General features: G+C 42.6%; 1 protein-coding gene and 1 long non-coding RNA gene across 2 annotated transcripts in view; one reads left to right on the forward strand and one right to left on the reverse strand.

The window, feature by feature from the left end:
• The window catches only part of ITGB8 (integrin subunit beta 8), a 46,826-nt gene that overhangs the window by 2,321 nt on the left and 20,095 nt on the right, over positions 1-24,410 (forward strand). The window contains exons 2-4 of the mRNA XM_083468141.1: positions 12,005-12,090; positions 15,445-15,616; positions 23,892-24,138. Of these exons, the coding sequence (XP_083324267.1) occupies positions 12,005-12,090; positions 15,445-15,616; positions 23,892-24,138 (505 nt within the window). The remainder of the gene's footprint in view (positions 1-12,004; positions 12,091-15,444; positions 15,617-23,891; positions 24,139-24,410) is intronic.
• On the reverse strand, positions 12,056-22,759 carry LOC310690056. The gene is made up of 3 exons (XR_014517848.1): positions 17,267-22,759; positions 15,348-15,454; positions 12,056-12,176 (listed from the first exon to the last, which is right to left on the reverse strand). It is a non-coding gene; the product is annotated as an uncharacterized lncRNA (long non-coding RNA).

Genomic DNA, 24,410 nt, shown 5'->3' on the forward strand with positions numbered 1-24,410 from the left:
CTTACTGCTTAGTAAAATGTAGTTATCCTGCTTAAATCTTTGCTTCTGGTTTGCATGAGTAATCAAGAAGGGATCCATTATAGTTTAACCTTATATTTAAGATGCAGATACATTTAGTTCAGTGTTAGAAACTTAGATGGGAAAGCTAGGAGCTAAATGACACCTTAAACCTAGGTTATGGGTGCAACAACTGAATGTCAAGGCAAGCTTTTTTATAACAAGAATATAAAGCTGAAAATGAATGAACTGCAGCTAAAATATTATGTTAATTTTTCACATGGTCTAGTCCTTATCCTGCCCACACCCCTAATATTCTTAAGAGGGTCTCTTCTCTAGTCTTCAGTGAGTAGCTGGGAGTGGGGAGGCAGAAAAAGGTCCTCCTTTCCTTCCACTCTGTAGTTTTAATCTGAAATCTTAGGCACAGTACTGCGCCCAGAGCTCAGAAACTTCTTGCACTAATGAAAATTCTGTTGCAGAATGTGCCGAGAACAATGGGGGTTTTAAACACTGATTTAATTCTTGGCCTATGTGCTCTAACTTGCACTTCCCAAGTCTTGGCAGGGCTGGTGGAGAGAAAGAGAGAGAGAACTCTGTTGGGTCAGTTTAAGCTTGAGATTACATATTATGGGTAAGAGACTTTAGATGTAAATTCCCTGGATTAGTTCAAAGATACCATCAAATATTTGGGTCTTCTGATCTGTCTGATGCTATCTGATCCTAATGACACTTGAAGCATGATGCCCCAGACAAGCTTAACTTCTGGGAGCTGTATCCTCCAATCCCAATAATACAACTCCTTGGGTATAATAGTTTAGAAATCTTACATAAGACCCTATGCAGGAGCTATTTTTTCAGTTAAGTATTATCCCAAATGTCATGATGAGAACAAGATGTGGATTATCATCAGCTTCCAGATGAGATTAGTTAATATACAGATGGCAATACACAAGGTCTTCAATAAACAAAGTAGTTTATTTCACAAAATTAAACCTTCACCGTTTTTATTACTAGAGGTGATAACTGATGGTAGTCAGTTCCTTATACAGTTCAGGCAAGCTACCTTGCCTCTTAAGTCATAGCTGAAAGAATACCTATATTCCAGAGCTGTATAACGGAAGTCAGGTGTTTAAATAGTAAAATGGAGATTGAATGCTGATGTAATACGTTTTAAAGTTACTACTACTGTATTGTCACATCATGTGTGCTGTTTTAAATAATAGCATAAATTAAGCACACTTAAGGACTTCATGGTCTCCATGACAACTATGGAGCTGTCTCCAATGGTCATCAGTCCAACTCAGTGATCAGACCATACCCTTGAACTAGGCTTTTCCTTGAGGGATGTAGCAAAGGTGCTTGTGGTGTGCGTGTGCACGAACAATTCACTCACTTATCATGGTCTGAACATTAGCTGGTGAAGTTTGGTTTGGTGGCACCAATTATCCTCTGTAAGGGCAGAGCACCGGTTATGCCCACGTGCATAAACTGATGGATTCCTGAATGCTCTGGGGGATTTTCCAGCAGAAAAAAAACTGATGATCCTGTCAAAGTCCTGGTCATGTATGGAAAGGTGAGATATGATAGGTGGTTGACATGACTGCTCTTGCAGAGCTCAGAGGCTCATAGGTATTCTGGAGAGTGTTGGGCAGACTGTACAACAACTGCAAGTGGCACAAATCTTACTCCGAAGTTGAACAAACACAAGTTAGTACACATCATGCCTACCATGTGGCAGTGTGGGTGGTGGAGAGAGCTCATTTAGCAGCCTGCACTGAATCCTTTAGAGGTCAAGTGGAGTTTTTTTGGGTGATCCAGAGGTTGCTGAATCTCATTGTAGGGGAAGAATCTCTGGGATCTTGAAGAACTAGATGACCCTTCCAACTCTACAGTTCTATGATTCTGTGACCCACTGGTTGATTATTTTTTTTTTGAGGATGAAGTTGCTCAGCTCCAGAGTGGCCTAGACACAGCTGCTGTAGCTGTTCCAATTGAAGTGTCACATGTTGTGGGATCAGTTTCGGTTGATTCAGCCTGATGATGTGGACAAGGTGCTTATGGTCTTAGGTTCAACTGTGGGTCCTCTTCACTCATCTCTCTTGGCTTATTATACCTGGAAGAGGAGGAGTAGACTGGTTGTGGGGGGGGGGTCCCCTGACATCTTGAAAGAGGCAGTAGTATAGCTACTCCAAAAGAAACTGGTCCTAGACCTAATGGTTTGGACAACTGACCAGTTGCAAATACCCCATCTTAGGGAAAGTTGTGTAGAGAGGGTTGTGGCAGAGTAGCTGTAAAGTGTCTTGGATGTCACAGATTATCTCAACCCATTCCAATCTTGGTTCAGGACTGCCTATAGGACCAACCCATTCTTGGTCACCCTGGTGAATTACCTTTACCGAGAGTGAGGCAAAGAGAGTCATACCTTGCTCTTGCTTCTTGATCTTTCTGTAGCTTTTGCTACAATTGAAAATGGTGTCCTATGGATGGGTGCCCTGAGATGAGAATTGGAGGCCTTGTATTATGATGATTCCAAACCTTACTTTACATAACCAAGTCCAGACAGCAGCATTGGAAGAATGCTTTTTGGCTCCCTGGCATTTATGCTGTGGGGTACATACCACAGGACACCATTTTATCCCCAGCAGTATTCAATATCCTTTTGAAGCCATTGGAAGTGGTCATTAGGAGTTTGGAGGCAAGGTGCCATTAGTGTGATGATTACACTCAGCTCTATTTCTACGTAACATCTAAATCAGGAGAAGATGTACAGGCCCTGCACTGGTGCTTGGAGTCACTAGTGAACTGGATGAGGGAAAATATACTGAGCTTGAATCCTGGAGAGACAGAGGCAGTGTACTTCCTATATCTGAGAAACTGGCCAATGGCTTGCCCTGGGCAGGTTTGTACTCCCTCTGAAGGAAGAGATTTAGAGTCTGGGAAAGCTTCTGAATCTTGCTTTATCCCTAGATGTCCAGTGGCTTCAGTGACTTGGAGCACCTTTTATCAGCTTTGGCTGGTGTGACCGTTAAGGTTGTTCCAAGATTGGGGTAGCTTGACTGCAGTAGTTCAGGCACGGGTAACTTCATGGCTGGATTACTGCAATTCACTGTATGTCAGGCTCACCTTGTGCTTGGGATGGAAACTACAGTTAGTGCAGAGTGCTGCAGCACGATTTCAAGCAGGAAAAAGACCCTATCAGCATATTACAACCATGCTCAGAGACTTGCACTGGCTGTTCATTTGCTGGCAGGCCAAAATCAATGCAATACTATTAGTATGTAATGCACTGTACAGCTTAGGACCCGTTTACTTCTAAGATTGCCCTACCACATATTTGGCCATTTGACTGCTTCAATATATGGAACAGGCATTTTTACGAGTGTTGCATAATGTTTGTTCCACAGTTGTAAGGAATCAATCCTTCAGCATGGCAGCATCTACCTGTAGCTTGATCACCTGAACGAGCGACATTTTAAAATTAAAGAAAGTTTTGTATTTCAAGAAGTCCAGCAGGGAGTCTACCTTTGTTTCCTCTCTGCTGCAGCATATGTTGTTATACCCTCAGCTCTCGAAATAACTGGCCTGTATATTGTTCTCCAGTATATAGATAAAGGAAACACAATGATCTGCCTCCAGAGCCTTCTTCTTTTCACAGTATGATGATAGTAGGCCATTTGTCACAGTAAATAGAAAATGATGATCCTTCAAGCTCATTCATTGTTATTTCTGTGCCAGTGTCCATAATGTTAATGAAAAGCTGTGAAAGAAAATAGGCAAAATGTATATATTTTAAACTAATTATTTTAGTTTTCCTTGTCCACTTATTTTAAGTGAAGGCAGAATGTGAGGTTTAATAAGAGCAAATACAACATTAAAAAAAGCAGTATTAAAAGTTCCAAGTCCCAAAGTATCTTCAGAATGCTGATTTTTTAAAAAAAGACAAGTTTTACTTCCCAGTGACAAAGGATCTCTTGTTCTGTGACTTTAACTAAAGGGTAATTGTAGCGTAGCTCAGCCAACAGAAACAAGTACCTGATGCTGGAATGAGAACATTGGACAATAAAACTTGCCAAAACCACTCCAACACAATAATTTGGCTTTATTCTTTAAAGGAAAAAAAGTAATGAGGAAGTTATCAAATGAAATGTTTAATAGAAAACGCAATTATGCCAACACTGCTTTAATCAGTGCTGTGATTCTAGTAACTGTTAAGAGATAGGAGTTTACATGTAACAATGATCAAGCTGAAGTCCAACAATTAGCTATTTCTGGCATATGACTTAATAATTATCTAATGTTGAGCTGCACTGGACACCGTTTGACAGCTTCAGCAATTCTATTCCTAGTAACTTTTTTTGGTAGGTCTTTAGAGCAGAAGTAATCAGTGTAGTGCCTGCCAGATGTTGGATTATTACAGCTTCCAGCATCTTTGACCCTTGGTTCTGCTGCCTGAGGCTCAGGAAAGCAAGCACTGGGGAAGGTTCTCCTCCTCTGGCCAGTAGTTTGGACCATACTTTCTCTCCCCTTTACTGCAATGTTATTTGTGGGGATCAGGGATGTAGGCTCCCAGTAGCCGTAGGGCACCTGACTGGTGGCAAAGGCCAGGGGGCACCTCTCTTCAGTTTTGTGGTCCCAGGTGTAACTGGCAGTAACATTAGCATGTTGAAGGGGGGGGGGGTTGCAGGGAGGGGAGAAAGAAGCTCCTTCCATGATGGATGCAGCCAGTTTAGTCTCTCCTTGCCATCATAGTTATTTATTTATTTACTTTACATATTTATAAACTCCTTCACACCTAGATGCTGTCAAAACAGTAAACACAGGAGGCAACTCCTAGGGGCTGAGTTCCCTTCGGCCCCCTCAATAAAATATTTGAGAGGGCCCAGCCCCCCCCCAATAAAGTTAACGGGCATTGCTAGCCATATGGTGTGTGTGTGCCACATCATGTGATCAGTTATGTAGGCAGGGATTCACCTGCCCCCCCCCAATATTTTATTCAAGTCGGCACCCCTGGCAGTTAAGATACACTTTGATAAAATACAAAATTGTAAAACCATTTCTAAAAGCAATAAAACCCTTTCTACAATTAGGGTTAGTATTCCACAACTTGACTGGGCACAATTAAGGGGAAGCCTTCTTAAACAGGAACATCTCCAATAGCCACCTATATATCATGACATGAGCTGACTAATTTCAGCTGATAATTGATTCCAGAGGGCTGCAGAGGCAACACTAAAAGCTCAGCTTCTAGTACAAACATCCATGCAGTATTCTAAGCAGTACCCCATCCCAGGATAACAACTGTCAGGCAGGGATATATGAAGCAAGATGGTCCCTCAAGTAATTTTTAAGCAGTGCTGTTTTTCTAGAAAAAGAGGTGCTGGAATTCACAGTGAACATCTCCCTCATTCTCTTGGAATGGCAATGGCACCCACCTGAGAGGTGCCATAACTGAGTTCTGGATGGGAAAAAAAGCCCTGGTTTCAAGTGGTAAAGCAAAATTCTGAACTAGGCCCAGGAGCATATTGGCAGCGAGTGCTGCATTCTCAGCAGAGGTATTGTATGGCGTCGTCAGGATGCTCCCACCAGCCACCTAGCTGCTGCATCCTGCACCAGCTGGGTTAAGTTCAAGGGAAGTCCCACATAGAGCATGTGGCACTAATCCAGTCTTGAGGTTGCTGATGCCAAGACCACAGTGGTCAACTCGTCTCAGTCCAGGAACATCTGTAGCTGCCTCACCAACCTAAGCAGATAAAAAGCACTCTTTGCCACCAAGGCCATGTGTGACTTCAAGTGAATCAGTAGGTACCCATTTCTTCAGAGGGAGTGCAATCCCATCCAGAACAAGTAACTGACCTCTCTCAAAGGCCTGAGTTTTTCCAAGGTTTAAACCCAGTTCATTGGCCCTGGGAAGAAAATGGTGCAGCCTCCTAGTGGTCCTTTGTCAGCCGGCCAATGGCAGAGGCCACACAAAGGCAAACATGTTGTTGGACATGCAGTCCTTGATGAGAAGTCCTAATATTTTTCTTAAAGGGATGTTATCTGATTTGAACTGTTTTTGCTAAAATGTTTCCAGAAGAAGAATTGGAATGTTAGGAATGTCTATCCAGGTGAGTCCAAACAATGAAGCAGTGTAAAATCCTAAGTAAGCCTGTGAGCACAGTGAAATAGACTAGCACAGATACCAAAATAACTAAAATTTATAGGCTAGCAAACCGGCAAAGGGAGACAAAGGCAAAGGCTTAATTATGATCGTGGTGCTGTATCCCAGATGAGTTCATGCAGGTGTCGGTTTTAAATTTAGGAAATGAGACATGCATATGACTTCAAGGGGCTCAACTCTAGCAACACATACTCATACCACACTCTTGGAAAGCAGACCTACAGTGATTGAAATCAACACTGGGAAGGAATTTCTACTCCAGATGGCTGGCTGTCCTGTTTGTTTTTTTAACGCAACTGTGAATTTTATAAAATGCAGTTGTGAGTCACTTTGAGGGCTCCATTCGAATATAAACCTAGTGAACCTGCCAAATTTTGAACCAGAAACAAGAAAGCATTTGGCCGCAATTCTGTTCATAAGGTTAAAAAAGGTTTCCTCGCTACAGGTATGAGTTGGATATATTTAAATCTGTAACGTTAGATTTCTTTTTGGGATTCTGTATGAAACACAACACTATATCTAGTAGGCAAATGCAAATCTGTAGTCATAATACATGGTCACCAACTTGGATCGCTTTAAGAATTCGCAAAATTCAAGGAGAATTGGGCTACCAATTACTATTAGCCCTATGGCTGTGTTCTAGCTTCACTGCTGTCTTGGTAACATTTCCAGAGATTATCATGTGCATTAACCTGTATGATGAAACATTAACTTGTATCGTTATGGCCGCAAAAGCTAATAGATGATTTATAGAATGGTGCTTCAGTTGCTTATGTGCATCCATAAATGTAAGCAACTTTCCCCCTTTACAAGTAGAAATGTGGATTTTTAAAACAATACTAGCGTTAGTTCATCTAACTGAAACAGAAACTTAAATTTCTGATTCTGAGAAAACTATCTTTGTTTTAGAATCTGAGTTAGGCAAATAATTAACACAGAAGTTAATGTTCAATTTTCGTTCGAAGAAACCAAGGAAACGAAAGCATACAGGTTCAGTTGAAGCTCTATTACAGTTCACTTTTAAATCAGTCAGTCATAAGTGTGAACAAATTACTAGTGGTGAGTGAGCGTAAAAATGGGATAGTTTGGGCACTGGGTTTTTGAATCATGCTCCTTACATTTGTTTTAGATGGGTCAGTTTCAGACCCACAGGGATTCCTCTTCTTCCAACTTCCTGGGAGAGGCTGTAGGCAGAGCTTTTGGGAAGTAGTATGGTAGTGGACCTAATGGTCAGGGGTCCCTTTACCTTTACCTTTTTATAGTAGGGCCTTGGGCCTTGCATATCTCAGTATTCAGAAACACCGGAAACTATGGGAAATGGAGTTCTTTCCTGGCTCTGCTCTGTTTGCACATGTGCACATAAGTGCCTTGGAGCTCTTGTAAGACTTGCCAGGGACTCACAGAAAACCTTGCTTGCCGTTTCCCACATCTCAGTAAGCCTTAAATTTGAAATGAGGAAAGTACCAATAGTCAGATTAATGCAAAGTTGACTCCTTTCTCCTCCCACGGGCTCGAACTAAGATTTGGAAACAGGGTATCTGCTGGTAAATTGTACTTAATTATTTACTGAGCATTGGAGACAGGTGGATTTTAAGAGTTCTAATTATTTGAGTTGGGGCAGTAAAATGAGGGCTTAAAATGAAATATTTGATTTCAGCATTCTGTGGCCTATAACCTAATTCTGTTCCAAATGCATTATGTTTGGTATTGTCCCAGAAATATTCTCTCTTTTATTCTAAAATGCTTTAATTTCTTGCAATGTCAGGGTCATTAAGCCTTATTTAATGTAATTCTCTTAGAATGCATAATATGATATACAGTTGGGTATGGTATAACTAACTACGCATGTTTTATTATGTATATATGTCAGTGTATTTTTTTTTGAGCCAAAATATGGCCTGTCTTGTTTTAAAATACCTTTTTGGCATGTTTCAGTTATTTAACTAAAGCCAGTAGAAGCCTGCCTCTTGACTTTTGGCATCATAACGGTTCAGTTTTGTCTGGGCTGTGTTGGTAAAATGGTAAGAAAAGTCTCTTTCCTATACTAAGCCAACTCATAAAAATATTTCTAGCTTTAGTGTTGGGGGTTTGTTTTTCTTTTTCTTTTTCTTTAGAAAAGATATAACTAATTTAGTAATGCCTTGGTTCTAATTTATTTTTTAAAAATAGACTGGCAGCTACATGAGAAATATTTCATGAATGAATGCATGTCTGTAAATGTTACTTCTATAAGAAGTTATTGGAACAAATTATGAACCAAACAGATTCTGAACCCTGTTTTTAAAGAAATTATATAAGACCAGCTCATTTGTTTTAAAGCTTGTGTATCAAAAAATGTTAGTAAGAAAAAAACAAGACAAATGGACTTCCTACAGGGGGTGACTTACTGAGCCGCTATATTGGTGTCATCCCCCCCCCCCCCGCCCCCATGTTATTGCTTCTACTCTAGTGTATGGTCATTTGCTAAAACTTGTTCTATTGGTGAGATAATGGAGTTGGGCAAAAACCACTGATGGCAGCTTCATGCAGAGATTTCTAGAGTTCTTTTGTTCTATGTTGTTGTTGTTGTTTAGTCATTTAGTCATGTCCGACTCTTCGAGACCCCATGGACTAGAGCACGCCAGGCACCCTTGTCCTCCACCACCTCCCACAGCTTGGTCAAACTCATGCTGGTAGCCTCGAGAACACTGTCCAACCATCTTGTCGTCTGCCGTCCCCTTCTCCTTGTGCCCTCAATCTTTCCCAGCATCAGGGTCTTTTCCAGGGAGTCTTCTCTTCTCATGAGGTGGCCAAAGTATTGGAGCCTCAGCTTCAGGGTCTGTCCTTCCAATGAGCACTCAGGGCTGATTTCCTTAAGAATGGATCGGTTTGATCTTCTTGCAGTCCATGGGACTCTCAAGAGTCTCATCCAGCACCATTTTTCTATGTAGTCTACTGTAACATCAAGTCTTGCATGCATACAAAGGGGAGCCCAAGGTCTTATAGAGGAGGTGCCATGCTTTGCAAGCAGAAGGTAGCTACTTCAGGTCAAAGAACTCCTGGAGGTCATTGTAGACCAAATGTGGGGAACCCTTGGTCCACCAGATGTTGCTGAACTACAATTCCCCCATCCCTATCCCCTGGCCATGTTTGCTGGGGCTGAGGGGAGTTGTAGTTCAGCAACATCTGGGGGGCCAAAGGTTCTCCACATCTGTTGTGGACAATGATCAGGCAGATGGGTGTATGGTGAGACTTTGTATGAGGCAGCTCCTTTATGTTCCTATGCCTGTTTCGTTCATATATCTTTGGATGCTACATCATCAGAACACATGGTTTTTGAGAAGCTACAGTTGTGTCTCCATGATGATATGGTGAAAACCTATTGGGAACTGTTTTCCCTTCCATGCTAGTTTTCTGTGTGTATGGAGGTGTATGGTATTGTATGTTGTTGATTTCTACAAATACCGCCATACTCTGTGAAGCAAGAACCCAGCAAGAACTGTGCCATGTATGTGACTTGGCTGTTCACACAGTTTAGCTACCAGTGTATGGTTTCCCTCCCAACATTTTTCTGTTTTTATTTCTCGGTAGGTATTACCAAATCTGTGTTTTGGAATAATGTTCTCTCTCTGGCTTGACCTGCATACCCTCCCTAATCAGTTTCAATGTACTACAGTTTACCTTTTTGCTTAAAGCAAAATAAACTTTGAGCCTACTCTTGCATCTAATGTTACTACACACAGAAAGAAACACACACATGCCTTTTTTAAAAAAAAATACCGTGAAGATAAACAGTTGTAGTTATTGAGGATCTTGTTTCAGTGCAAGACCTGGCATAATAGATGGCTGTTCATCTTCTCGCTTTCAGTTCTCTCTCTCTAGCTTTAGGGATGTGGAGACAGCAATGCTTTGTTGTTGCCATACTGAACGCTCTCGAGAACTGACAGAACAAAGAGCAACAGATTGCATTTCAAGGGCACCCTTCCAAAACTCTATCAAACAGTTGAAAATAGTGAATGGCATGCTGCACATAAAAAAAAACTGTGACAAGAAATCAATCAGGAATAGAGATATTTGAAATAATGGTACAGTGGTACCTTGGGTTACATAAGCTTCAGGTTACATACGCTTCAGGTTACACTCTGCTAACCCAGAAATAGTGCTTCAGGTTAAGAACTTTGTTTCAGGATGAGAACAGAAATCGTGCTCTGGCGGCGCGGCAGCAGCAGAAGGCCCCATTAGCTAAAGTGGTGCTTCAGGTTAAGAACAGTTTCAGGTTAAGAACGGACCTCCGGAACGAATTAAGTACTTAACCCGAGGTACCACTGTAGTCCATAGTTGCCAGCAGCCAATCACTGCTGAGAGGGATTGTTCCATATCTCACTAGAAATCCATTTCGGGCAGATGCCACACAAACAAAGATTTAATTTCTGCTCCTGTTGTAGACTTGTATTAACCACCTAAAAACAATGAACTGAGTGCTTGGCTATAGTAGCACTCAGAGAGGTGCAGGGGCGCCAATTTGAATAAAATATGTGGAGGGACAGGTAAGCCCCACCCCACATTATTGATCACATGACATGGCACACTCACCCACCCCATTTGAATAGCAGTGTCCATCAACTTTGGAGGGTGGCCCCCTCAAATATTTAATTGGGGGGACAAAGGGACCTTGGCCCCTAGGAGTTGGCTCCTATGGTAAAGATGCCTCAAGTGGGGCACCCTTGCTCTCACAGCTTCCCAGCACAGAGAGCTGCTGGCATTTACCAAGAAGCGAAGGGAAAGGGGTGAGGTGCAGGGCATGTGCACGTTGGCTCCATCATCACGTGCTGAGCCACACATCTAGTGTGGCCTCTCACCCCTCTGTCTCAGTAGGTGCCAGTGACCCGCTGTGTTGGGAAGCCAGTAGTGTCTCATCAGCCGCTACTGCAAGTTGTCTGCATGTGCTAGAATTAATAGGAATGATATTGTCAGTGTCAGGAGCAGATGTCAGGGTCAGGTCAGCAATCACTCACCCAGCTTCAGTGAAATTGTATTCAAAGGAACAAGACAGCTCAGGAGGCCAGGCCTAGTGATCACAACAGCTCTTCCCAGCAGATCTTGCCCCAATGAGGCAGTTATGAGGACTGCCTTCCTACAGTTCCCTATGTCTCCTCCTCCCCGGGTCCTTTTCAAGCAGTCTGAGACTTTGCCGCCTTGCCTGTCTTTGCTCTGCCCACTTCATACCTCTTCTGGTTCTGGGAGACTGGGGGGGGGGAGGGGGGCTGATTGCAGCAGGAAGGGGAGACCCCCTTGGCTTCTTCATCTCTGCCTCTTGCCTACCCCAGCCTCCAGCCTCTGATTCTGCCTCTGATTCTGGATTGATCTCTGCTTCAGCATGTTACCACTCACTAAACTCTCTTACCTCTTCAACTTCTGATGCCTCCTCCTCCTAGTCTGCTCCCTCTGACCACTCATTGTTGTAACACCACCACACCCCAGGCTCTGAGCCACCTCCCCTTGGGGTTCCCCAGCTGGTGCCTCCCACCACTCCTTTGCATTCAGCCAGTCTATGACACTAATACTGGATCAGTTAGTAGTTGTAGTAGCCAATAGGGCCAGCAGCAGGGTTTTCTGGGACTTGCAAAATGTGCACTTCTCCCTGACCCCGATTCTTTAGCTCAAAAGGGCTTGCTGTGACTTACTGAAGAGCAGAATCCTGAACTCCTAGGGAGTGATGTAGCAGCCCACTTTGATTTTCCACAAAGTACCCAGAACCTCGTGTTTTATGCTTTCAAATCACATTTTTTAACTTTAGACATTGTGCTCTGCTCCCACACATATTTGCAAATCGCTGAATGTCCTTGTATATATATATATCTTTTACAGCAGACAACAGATGTGCCATCTCAAATGCAGTGACGTGTACCAACTGTCTTGCTGTGGGCCCAGAGTGTGCATGGTGTACTCAAGAGGTAAGCTCTCTTCTCCGTATTAGTCATCCTGGTACTTCTTTGTCTGCTTTAGCTGCTTCAATGTAAATGAAATAAGTCTTCAGCTCCTGTGCACATGAAAGGACTCCCCAGTCAAAAGGGAAAATTCAACAATTGTTGGGGAAGTACAGTAACTGTTAAAAAACTGAACCTTCGTATTTTCATGAGTAACAGGCCCATCGCATGAAAGCAAGAGGGGGCCAAAATAAGAAGAGGGGAGGGAGCAGTTTATTCCTATGTACACATTACTGTTTTTTACTTATGTTCATTAAGGCTATATTAATGATGATAATTACAATATTGATTATTATTATTATTAACCTACACAAAGCAGTGGTAGGCCAGGTCAGAAGGGAGCTATTTCTGGGGTTGCCAGAGCACACCTTCGTCCTACTGCCTTTCCCTCTCTTCTTTACCTCTTTGTTTTCATCCGTCCTTCCATCTATCCTTTGCTTGCTGCTAAGGGGAAACGGACACATTAAGAATGTGGGGTTCTTATTGGTTTAGTGCCCCCCCCCACTTCTAGCTGCTTGTTTGACCTCCGAGGGGGGGGGAGCATGAAAAGAGGGCCTTTAAGAAGCAAAAACAAAGACTTTCCAGTTGATTTAATTATTTGTTTGTAAGAAAAATAATAGGGAGGCAGAGAAAATTTAGGGGGCCACATATGATTTGCCATACACATGTTGGAGTCTCTATTGTGGAGAATGGTTTTGAAATACATTCAGATTTAAAAGGAAAGGATTGGTTGCAGAGTGACGCTCTTGCATTGTTTTCTAGGGCTTCCAACATGCACTTTCTAAGAGCTCCAGCATTCCTCCTCATAGAGACCATATGGATCAGCACAGCCAGTGTGGTGCCTTCCAAATCTTGTGAACTACTGCTCCCATCAGCCATTGGCTGGCTTGTCTGAGACTGATGAGAGCTGTAGTCTGCAACATTTGGATAGCACAACCTTTGGACAGCGTCCCACTGACAACCTCTGACGTGGATGCATATTCAGCAGGTCACCAGAGTTGATAGTTGCTTCTTAAAACCCATTTAATATTAGTTGGACATTACCAAATGCTTTAAAGAATGATGATTTGTGCCTGAGCAGACCGTATTTTAGACAGAGTGTGCGGGTCTTGGGCATACACTTCTTAGGCCCTTAGAAACCTGTAGCTGTTTCATATATTGGTAGAGAGGGGGTGGCAACAACATCCCTACTGACATTGGAATAACAATTTTGTGGCCACGGTTATTGAACATCTTCCACTGCTCCTTCATTATCATTATTATTTTATTCAATCTATATCCCATCCTTCCAAAGGAGCCCAGGACAGCAAACACATCAATAATAACATATTTTTAAAAAAATAAATCTAAGAACTGTGAATGTGCTTGGTGTTCAAGCAATTCAGCCTATGTACAGGTTAAGTGGATAATGCTTTTCTCAGTTAGGTGGAGATACCTTGTGCCTATTTCTAGACTCTGGGGAGAAATTCAACTGAAATCATGGCGGCTGGGAATGGGGACAGTTCATTCATTCCCACTGCCACCATGTCCATTGCAACATCTGCACAAGTTTGGGGGTTTTGTGCTCCTGCATTCTATAAATACATACTTTCCCATAAACCTTAACAATTTAAAGTTCTAAGAAACATGTTTTCTCTATGTGTAAGAAAGACAAACTTTAGTAAGAGGGCAAACAAAGAAGGTGTGAGCATAGCACATTCTGTCGTATATTAACAAAAGGCATATTCCTCTTTTATATTTACCTAGGGAAAACTTCATTATGGGGGATTGCTAGGCATTCCAGATATTGACATGTTTTTCCACGACTCTCTGAATATTATTATCATTATTTACAAACAGCATAAATCTCTGCTACATACACATAAATGTGTCACTTTAAAATTTGTTCTCAGCTAGTCTTAATTGGATTAATTTTTCCAGTATGGCAATAAGGCAGATTTGATTACACCAAGCCAATCTTTAGTCACTCCCACAAAATGTTTCCAGTTTTTAGTAGTAACCATTCAGGGTACTACTAAGAGAAATGGAACCAATTATTTATCTGTTCCATTTGCATGTGGTCCATCCCAGTCTTCTTTTGGTCTGTGTAGGGTTAACATTGATGTGTTAGAACTGTGCCTTCTATGGAACATACTCTTTAAGACTTTCTCTTGCCTTGTCCTGCCTCTCCATCCATTCCCTCCCTTTTGAATTTCCCCCTTTATGTCTTGCTCCCTTAATGTATTCCAGCAAATAAATCCGAAATGGTTTTTGGCAATAAAAGCAATTCAATTATGTAGTTTTATAGCAAAATGTATTTTCAGATGTCAGAAGTGTTTTCTGTTCAATAAAAAACACTTGTATTGAGCATGTAGTTCTTACTAGATTGTCATAGGCCACAGGCTAAATGAAAGGCCAATTGTAATTGATGTCAGAGGGGCTGGTACATGCAAACATTTCTGAGATGGAAAACCCGCCATGAAGAAGAGAGAGAGAGAGAGAGAGAGAGAGAGAGAAGTCATAATGAGCTCACTTTTCCTTTTTTGTTATGTGAAAACTGCCGAAGCACCCTTCAGAAAACTTTATAGCAATTAGTCCTAACTTCTGTTTTAAATATTTTGTTATAAAAACAAGTGTCTCTTTTTTGGCACAACTAGGCATAATGCAAAATGTATCCGTGGTTCGTTTTGTCGTTTGTTGGCACTCTTCCCTCCCTGCTGTGGTCCCAGTGGAAATGCCCCTCCTCTGCAACAGCTATTAACCCTGGAAGGACAGTCCACATGAGTGCTTATAGGTGCTTTGCTTTAGGTGCTAATAGCCTGGTCCACAGCAGGGTTTGGGGGAGCAGTGATGTCCACCAGGCCTGTATCTGGCCAGTAAAATGGAGACTCCCACAGCTGGGAGTAGCCAGTGGGGTAGGGCAGTGGTGCTACTCTGACCTCCTGAAACGAGCATCACTACACCTTAAAAGGAAGAGGAGGAGGAGGAGGTTCAGAGTGAAGCAAATGTACTGGCAGGGGCACCAGATTGGTTCTTCTGGTGCACAGTTGCTGTGCCAACCGCCTCACCCCTCTCCCTCTCCTTTCTGCTGAACTGTTGCAACGCCCATGCCAGGAAGTATTGCCTACCACTCCTACACACAGCAGCCCACATGAGTCACTTGGCATCATGTCTAGTTTGGACCTGCTAAAGCTCCTTTGGGCATACTGGCATGCCTCATTGTTCTTCATTAACTTTTCGGTTACCTGGCTATGCTTGATGATATCTCAGAATATAAACATTTCTCTGTCTCTCCTCTCTATTTTTTTCCCTCTCTCTCTCTATTTGCCTCTTCTCAAACAGGATTTCATGGCTGGAACAAAACAGAAGGAACGATGTGACATAGTTCTACACTTAATGAAAAGAGGCTGCAGAGCAGATTTCATAGAAAGTCCCAGCGCTGGTGTAACAATGCCTGTCGGTAATGCTAATGTACAAGTGGCACCAGGAGAAGTTTCAATCCAGCTACGTCCAGGTTTGTTTCTTAAAAAGAAAGTATTGTTTAAAATGTGTGTTGTTTTTTTAATTGGACACAGTTACTCAAGCAACAGAGATGGAGCATTCACACAGAGCCTGGCGTTTTCTTTTTAAACGAGAAAAGATACCTAATTCTGGAGAACTGTTACAGATCCAGTTTTTAAAAGGACTGAAAGCAGTCAGTTCATGCTGATTTAAAAAATAACTCTTGGATATGCTAATCTTGTGAGCTTTCTATATTTTGTCTAAATTGGCTATGAAGCAGTTTTGGCTCCCGCGATTTTTATGGCCTTGGCATCTGTTTAAATAGCTAATGAGATGGCTTGTCACCATTATCCATTGTCTAATTTCCATTGTCTAACTCCCATTAAAATGTTCATCAAAATTGGATAATTATGAGTGAATAGGTCTGTATTCTGTTACCTCTCATCCCAGCCAAATCCTGTAAATGATACTTTGTATGCTTAGATTGCCTGATCTTGTTATCTCAAATTGAACACAAGCATACCTACTATGGGACGCGGGTGGCACTGTGGGTAAAACCTCAGTGCCTAGGACTTGCCAATCGCATGGTCGGCAGTTTGAATCCCCGTGGCGGGGTGAGCTCCCATTTTTCGGTCCCAGCTCCTGCCCACCTAGCAGTTCGAAAGCATCCCCAACTGCAAGTAGATAAATAGGTACCACTTTATAGCAGGAAGGTAAACGGCGTTTCCGTGTGTTGCACTGGTGCTGGCTCGCCAGAGCAGCTTCGTCACGCTGCCACGTGACCCGGAAGTGTCTCCGGACAGCACTGGCCCCCGGCCTCTTAAGTGAGATGAGCGCACAACCCTAGAGTCGGACACGACTGGCCCGTACGGACAGGGGTACCTTTACCTTTACCTTATACCTACTACAGGTGTGGCTTTTTTTGTTGTTTTGGATGAGCTCTTATTCTCCTCACCCTCACTTTTCTACTGACACACACACACCCCTTGGCAGTGATGCCATTATGGATTCCACCACCCTTGTTTGTTCATGTCTTCTTGAAATCCAACTTGTTTACCTTGAAACCTTGCTCTACAAGATGGTGCAGAGTAAGTTTGCATCTGTGCTTTGTTAAAAATTACAAACTGTTTCTGAGTCACTCTGTCCACCTTTAATCTGTGATTAGGTTCCCATCTTCTCTATGCAAAATGAAGCTCTGTCTTCCCCATTCACTCCTATGGGGAATCTTAAAACAGCACCCTACCAGATCTGTGCAGGCTGCAGTCCATTTGGAGCCTATTCACATGAGAATATTTAGAACAGGGTGAAGACACAGAGACACTACCAATATAACATTGACTACACGAAGAATTTTTAAAGTGTGTTTTGCTACTCCTCCTTTAAAGAGGAAAGGTAGCTAAGGAACCCAATTCAACCACCATGAAGTTGCTTCCAGTAACACGATCAACGGCTGGTTGCTCCAGTCACATGAACCACATCCTCTTTCCATTCAGATGGGGGAATAGCTTCACCATTAGTAGCTCTGTGAATCCCTAACTATCAGATCTGTCATTACACTCTTCTGCTGCTTGTACAGCAAGCCTGCTCTGGGCTTAGAGATCTTGTATTGACATGTGCCTGCATCACAGCAACTTAACTGGAAGTTAACACATCTGCCAGTCACCTGCAACGATGTGACTGAGCCAGCTGCTAATCCTCAGAATTAGAGCAGGATGTATTTACTGAGCATATCCTGGTCTTATTCATGTTAGAGTTGCACAGGTATAAGCCTGGTCCACCACAAACAGTTGTTGTGGTATGTTAATACTGAATAGAGTAGAAGTCATTGTTTATTCATAATGCTGGTGTTCCAGACTCTTGGGGATTTAAAGGGATGGTTTAAATGAAAGGAAACAAAAACTTTATTCACGACAAAAGTATTTTGTGCTGTGGGAGTTGCCTGAAAGTTTGGAACCTCTGTGTGGACTTTGTTTATAATAACATAACTTTGAGTGTGGTGTTAGCGCATTGAACTCCTATTCATTTGAGAACCAGTTAAGGGGAGGCTATGGCAATATTAGCTGCATATCTGCAGGCGTTTCTTAGTTGGCTATTTGCGGATGGTGCAGATATAGCATAATTGTATTGATTCAGACTTAGCTATTGCCTGACCTGAGAAGCTGCCCAAACCATTGTGAGAGCTGAGGAAGAACTTCAGGTTGTTATTTCTTCTGCCTCCAGTCTCCTATGCGTATTTTGCTCTTCCCAGCCTCACCTCAGTTCATCACCCTGCACTGTATTTGTATGTTATCACCATGACATTGGATCTCCCTGTTGAAATGAGTGGCAGGCAAGATTTAGTTAAGAGTAGATCTGCTGGTGCAGGGGTCGAAAGTTTCCAGACTGAGCTGTCATGATATGACTTCATAGATCAACTGATCCCTGATATATTTCCTCTTCTGTGCTCTTGAAAGCTAGCAAAATGTATAATACAGTGCTATCCATTTCCTTGATTGAAAACAGGAATCTTAATGAGGTCAGCTTCATGAGCACAACTGGGAGAGCTTTTTAGTGTTTCTTTGATGCAGATGTCCAGTGTTGTGGAAGATAAGTCAAGTTTATGTTGAACTGTGTACTAGCACTTGCTCAACTACAGAGCCTTGTCCCCATAGCTGTGCCATGGAACAACAGTCCTTTCTTTGCCCTGCCACACCCCACTTGTTAGTAGCAAGCAGGTGGTCCAAGCTATAGCAAAGCTATGAGGCTTTGCTGTCCCCCCTTGAAAGTTCACAGCGTTGAGAAAGCCACAGCTTCTATTTGTAATAGATATTTCATGCGGCACAGTTGTCACAAGCACGGAGAAAAAAGTAGAGTAGTTGTGTCTTTGAGAGCAAAGTGTCACATTATGTTAGCAGCATGCCTAATGGCATTGATACTGGTATTTAGAGCAGGAGCTTTTTGTTCCAGAGGAAGACTGTGCTTCCCTCTTGCATTCGCAGTGAGGGCCTCACTAGCAAAAACATAAGGAAACTCTGCCGCTGCTACTAGTTGCCCCAGATTTTTGCAGTCCAAATCTCCCATCAAATGTTAATCATTTGAAGGGAGGACCATGGTACATACTAGCAATGCAACAGCATGGTATTTGCCCCACTCTAATGGCATGTGGCTAGCCTACCCGTGAGAGCTGTGTGTGGACATCTGCAAGAGGGAGCCTATGTACGTTGGCTTCTATGTGATCATGCATGGCTCCTGATTTTTGGAAGTCTATTCATATAGTCTTCTCATTTTTGTAGATGTCCATATTCAACACGGGGGCACTGGAGGTGGGGCAGGGGCAGCAGTGCAGCCCTACCACTCATATTTGTAAAGCCCCTTTCACATGAGTGATGTGTGAATGGGTCTTCACTTGATTCTGTATCCCTCCAGGTGGGCAAGCAAAACCACTCAAGCCAAGCTAGAGACATGTTGTTGGATTTCATCCACTGCCCTTCTGAAAGACAGCAGAGGCCAGATGATAAAAGGCTTTCAAACACCATTTCACATTTACATCCCTCCAAGGAATTCCCCTAAGGAACTTGGTGTATGAAGTTAACCCCCCTTCCCCCCACACAATAACTATGTGCTGGAGGTTATGCCAAGAGATAGCCACTTAACCAAAGCCGCTTAATCCTTCAAGGATCTGCATATTCTATGTATCATTGCCATTTTCTTGTTAGCATTGGCAAATGTGGAGGGAAAACATGACCATCCCTTCCATGGAATAGTGTTATGATCAAAGACAATAACAATTCTGCTCATGGAAATGATTTACGCTAAATCAGGCCGAAAGAGAATAGCTGGGATGAAAAGAGCAAGTTACTGGGAAATTTCGTTTGCTTTTCATTCTCTCCATGCAAGGGGGAGTATCCAGCAGCGACAACAAGCAAGGCTTCTGTCTTATTTTTTATTTATTTTTAATTACTAGAGAAGCTTAGTAATGCTGCTTATCTGCCAAGTTAAACAAGGTTTCAGCCTGAGACTTTTGTTTGTTGTGTAATGATTTGTACAGGAAAGACACATAGATACTTCTGGATTGGGTAGGGCACCCCTTCCAACTATACCTCCTACAACTAGGGCACCCCCCATTCTGGCATCCAGGGATTCAGTCATCTTAGTGGCTGCCCTTGTTTGGGAAGTGGGTCTGAAGTCTTTGACTTTTCCAGAGTGTCGTGCATGCTAACAAAGTTCATAAAAATGCGCCCCCTGGGATGCAGGATAAGTGTTCCGTTGCGGAAGAGAATGTGGGGGACTTTCTGGGATTGGCAGTTTGCTTGTCTCATTATGTGGCTACCCAAGTAAAGAGCTGCCACCAGAACTGTGGCTCCTGTCCAGCAGCTGGAGTCCTGAAAGCTGTGAACTGGAGAGTTGGGAAATGCTGATGAGCCTAAACTGGAACGGAACCTAAGTTGTAGCTCCGCTTCCTGAGCAAGGATATCCCATTTACAGAGAAAACAAATGGGTCCATTCAGAAATTGCCAGCCCTGCACTAATGGCTACAATTTGTATGCAAATCAATCCATGTTTTTGAGTCATAGTTTTCTATTACTTTGCATAATGCAAGACTGATTTCGCACCCTGAGAGAAGAGAGGTGGGTACCAAGGTGAATAAAGACCTGAACTTTGTTAATGTTTGCCCTTTGAAGATTTACTAAATCGTTTACTTGAAAACTTTTAATTGCAAACTGAAGCCTGTCCTGGAATACCTGGCAACTTGTCTTGTGTCTTGACAGATAACATTAGAAAAATATTGTGATTTCTTTGTGTAGTGAATCCAGTATAAACTAATAGCACCCCTATTTTATTAAGTACTTAAAACCTCTCCATCTCCTAAGTTGTTTCCATCTCTGGCATTTCCATTGTTATACACACACCCCACACAATTTCTTTTATTTAATGAACCTCTGGCAAGTCATGCTCTTTATGATTTATCCTCTTCCCATTCCTGCCTAATTTCTTTCTAGAGGAACATATCCTGGCATTGTGGCTTTGTACTGTGGATCCAACCACATTTATCTTTTTTCTTTATTAAAGATGTATTACACACACATTTACTAATCCGATTTATATCATGCCCTTCTTCTCAAAGGATCGTAGCATGGCAAACACATCAATGAAAAAAACATTTGTTTAAAAAAAAAACCAGTTTAAAACATTCTCTGAACCACTGATCTCAGAGGTGCCAGCAACTGCATTGATCAGCCATCAGGTGTGCTCTGGTGACTCACCTAGACTGGTAAAGAAAAAATTATTTACAATGGTACCTCGGTTTTTGAATGTCCCCATTGACAAACGTTTCGGAACTCGAACGCCGTAAACCCAGAAGTAAATGCTTCCATTTTCACACATGCCTCAGAAGTCAAACGGCTTCCACTAAGTTTTCCTCAATTTTCTCTATTAAATTTGCAGTCCTCCCTTTGTGTCTTGATTTTCGAACGTTTCAGAACTCTAACAATCTTCCGGAACGGATTACATTCAAAAACTGAGATACTACTGTATATGCGTTGTATGTGTGATATGACATTGTGTCCCACCAGATGGCGATGTGGAGTCCTGTTTTTCTCTTACCTGTTTTCCCTGTTTAGATTTACATTTTAAACTGAAACGCTTCTTTGATGTGTCTAGATCCAGCCTCAGTGTATACACAGAGAGAGTGAACCTGGACTACATACAGGGCATGCTTTGAAATAAACTGGTTAGGGAGAGAACACCTTTTCTGGAGATTTTAGAAGGACCCCTGTACCTCCTGAGGTGATGTGTAGCTAGCATCCTGCCAAGTAACAAGTGGAGCATAGCTTGAGGCTCATGTGCTCTGGTGCAATCCTCATCTTCAGAGCAGGAGCCTCAGAGTGGTGAATTCTGCTTCACAAGGCTTCTTGTGTGTGCTATTTATTTATCACCAGAAGGAGGAGCAGTTGACTCTTGCTGACGGGGAAAATCCAATTGCTAGCATGCAAAGGACCAAAAGGAAACTAAGCTATTCTGCTCATCATTGGTAGTAGTTCAGAGAAATGAGGAGACAGAGGGGGAAAGAGAGTTTCCATTGAAATAGAACAGGGCAAAGAGATCTTTGCAGCAAATCGAGCTCATTTTCTATGCGCCTTGGAGCTCTTAATTCCCCACTTGTAGTGCAAAGCAGAGACATCACCTTGCCAACAAAGGTCCGTATAGTTAAAGCTATGGTTTTCCCAGTAGTGGTGTATGGAAGTGAGAGCTGGACCATAAAGAAGGCTGAGCGCCAAAGAATTGATGCTTTTGAATTATGGTGCTGGAGGAGACTCTTGAGAGTCCCATGGACTGCAAGAAGATCAAACCTATCCATTCTGAAGGAAATCAGCCCTGAGTGCTCACTGGAAGGACAGGATCGTGAAGCTGAGGCTCCAATACTTTGGCCACCTCATGAGAAGAGAAGACTCCCTGGAAAAGACCCTGATGTTGGGAAAGATGGAGGGCACAAGGAGAAGGGGACGACAGATGAAGAGATGGTTGGATAGTGTTCTCGAAGCTACCAGCATGAGTTTGACCAAACTGCGGGAGGCAGGGGAAGACAGGAGTGCCTGGCGTGCTCTGGTCCATGGGGTCATGAAGAGTCGGACACGACTAAACAACAACAGTGCAGAGCCAAAAACACCCAGCCTACTTATGTAGCCTCATCCACAGGCTGCAAACATGGAGAATCATTTGGGCGATTGGGTGTGGGGAGGAAAATCAGAATTCTGTGGACAGGGGCATCCTCAAAGAAGGTAGCAGCTTTTCCCTCCTTGGTCTCTATGCTTTTTTCCTCCAATCGCTGGTTGCATTCATCGTGACACACAAACACACCATGTGCTATCAATAACACATGGTGGCATACCGAGAGGCAAAAGCAGGCCCCTGTTCACCCAGAAGTTGAAAGCTAAAACAGACCATGGGCAAGAGCAAGATAGGGAAGGAAGAGGCTGGGGAGGAACAAACATAGACCAGTGCATTTATAAACACTGATAATCTGGTTAATCAAAATATGGAAGATTGAAAATATGATTAAATTGCTGAATTTGATGAGAGCTAGAAAAGGAAGACAACAACCACATACTTGTATTATAGAAAAATTGAGTTACTTGTAATGTATTGGGACAACAAAGTAAACCCACATACATTATTATGCATCATGCAATTTGACTCTCAGATACTTTTTTATTTCATAGAATCATAGAATCATAGAGTTGGAAGAGACCACAAGGGCCATCGAGTCCAACCCCCTGCCAAGCAGGAAACACCATCAGAGCACTCCTGACATATGGTTGTCAAGCCTCTGCTTAAAGACCTCCAAAGGAGGAGACTCCACCACACTCCTTGGCAGCAAATTCCACTGTCGAACAGCTCTTACTGTCAGGAAGTTTTTCCTAATGTTTAGGTGGAATCTTCTTTCTTGTAGTTTGGATCCATTGCTCCGTGTCCGCTTCTCTGGAGCAGCAGAAAACAACCTTTCTCCCTCCTCTATGTGACATCCTTTTATATATTTGAACATGGCTATCATATCACCCCTTAACCTCCTCTTCTCCAGGCTAAACATGCCCAGCTCCCTTAGCCGTTCCTCATAAGGCATCGTTTCCAGGCCTTTGATCATTTTGGTTGCCCTCCTCTGGACACGTTCCAGTTTGTCAGTGTCCTTCTTGAATTGTGGTGCCCAGAACTGGACACAGTACTCCAGGTGAGGTCTGACCAGAGCAGAATACAGTGGCACTATTACTTCCCTTGATCTAGATGCTATACTCCTATTGATGCAGCCCAGAATTGCATTGGCTTTTTAAGCTGCTGCGTCACACTGTTGGCTCATGTCAAGTTTGTGGTCAACCAAGACTCCTAGATCCTTTTCACATTTCTTTCTGAGTGCATGAGAAATTAGTAATTACTATTGCCAATGGGAAATCCTATGTTTCTAATATTTAATATTATTGATGTGGTGTTTTGAAATATTGTTTCTTGTTTAAATAAAACTTTTTTCAATGTGTATATTAAGGGAAAGTGTGTGTTAGTGAAAGTAATGTACAGAAATGTATTTTATTGGAGGAAATTGCTTGCAAAAACCTATAGCAGAAATTGCATACAAAAACTTGTCTCTCAGCAGAGATTGACACTAAAATGTGCTCACACACAGGCATGCATGCACCTGGGAGAGTTAAGTAAATAAGCCAAAAGAAATGGGATTTAGAAATAAGATATGCTTGCAGAATTTTTTAATGCAACACTAATACTCAGAAATACTTATTACAGTTCTGTTTTTTAACTATCAGGATCTGAAGCAAGTTTTATGTTGAAAGTCCAGCCACTGGAAAAGTACCCGGTCGACCTTTATTATTTGGTTGATGTGTCTGCATCTATGCACAAAAATATAGAAAAATTAAACTCTGTTGGATCTGATTTATCTCAAAAGATGGAAAATATTTCCCTTGATTTGCGACTTGGATATGGATCTTACGTAGATAAGACGGTGTCGCCTTATATTAGCATTCACCCAGGAAGAATTCATAATCAATGCAGGTAAGTAATTTGTAAATCTAACTGGAAGCTCACATGTGTCCTAAACCAGTGTTTCCCAACCACTGTTCCGCGGCACACTAGTGTGCCGCGAGATGTTGCCTGGTGTGCCGCGGGAAAAATTAAAAAATTCGAAAGATTTTTTTTTTAAGTCAAATTTTCGATTGGGGCGCCGTCACTAGATGACCCCTGGGGTTCCCTCCCTCCCTCCCGCTCTGCGCCTCCCTCCTCCTCCTCCTCCGGGGAGGCCCTTCCTGGCTCTCGGCCAAGGCTTG

The sequence above is a fragment of the Podarcis liolepis genome (genome assembly GCF_965112155.1).
Source record: "Podarcis liolepis genome assembly, chromosome: 12".
Classification (NCBI taxonomy): Eukaryota; Metazoa; Chordata; class Lepidosauria; order Squamata; family Lacertidae; genus Podarcis; species Podarcis liolepis.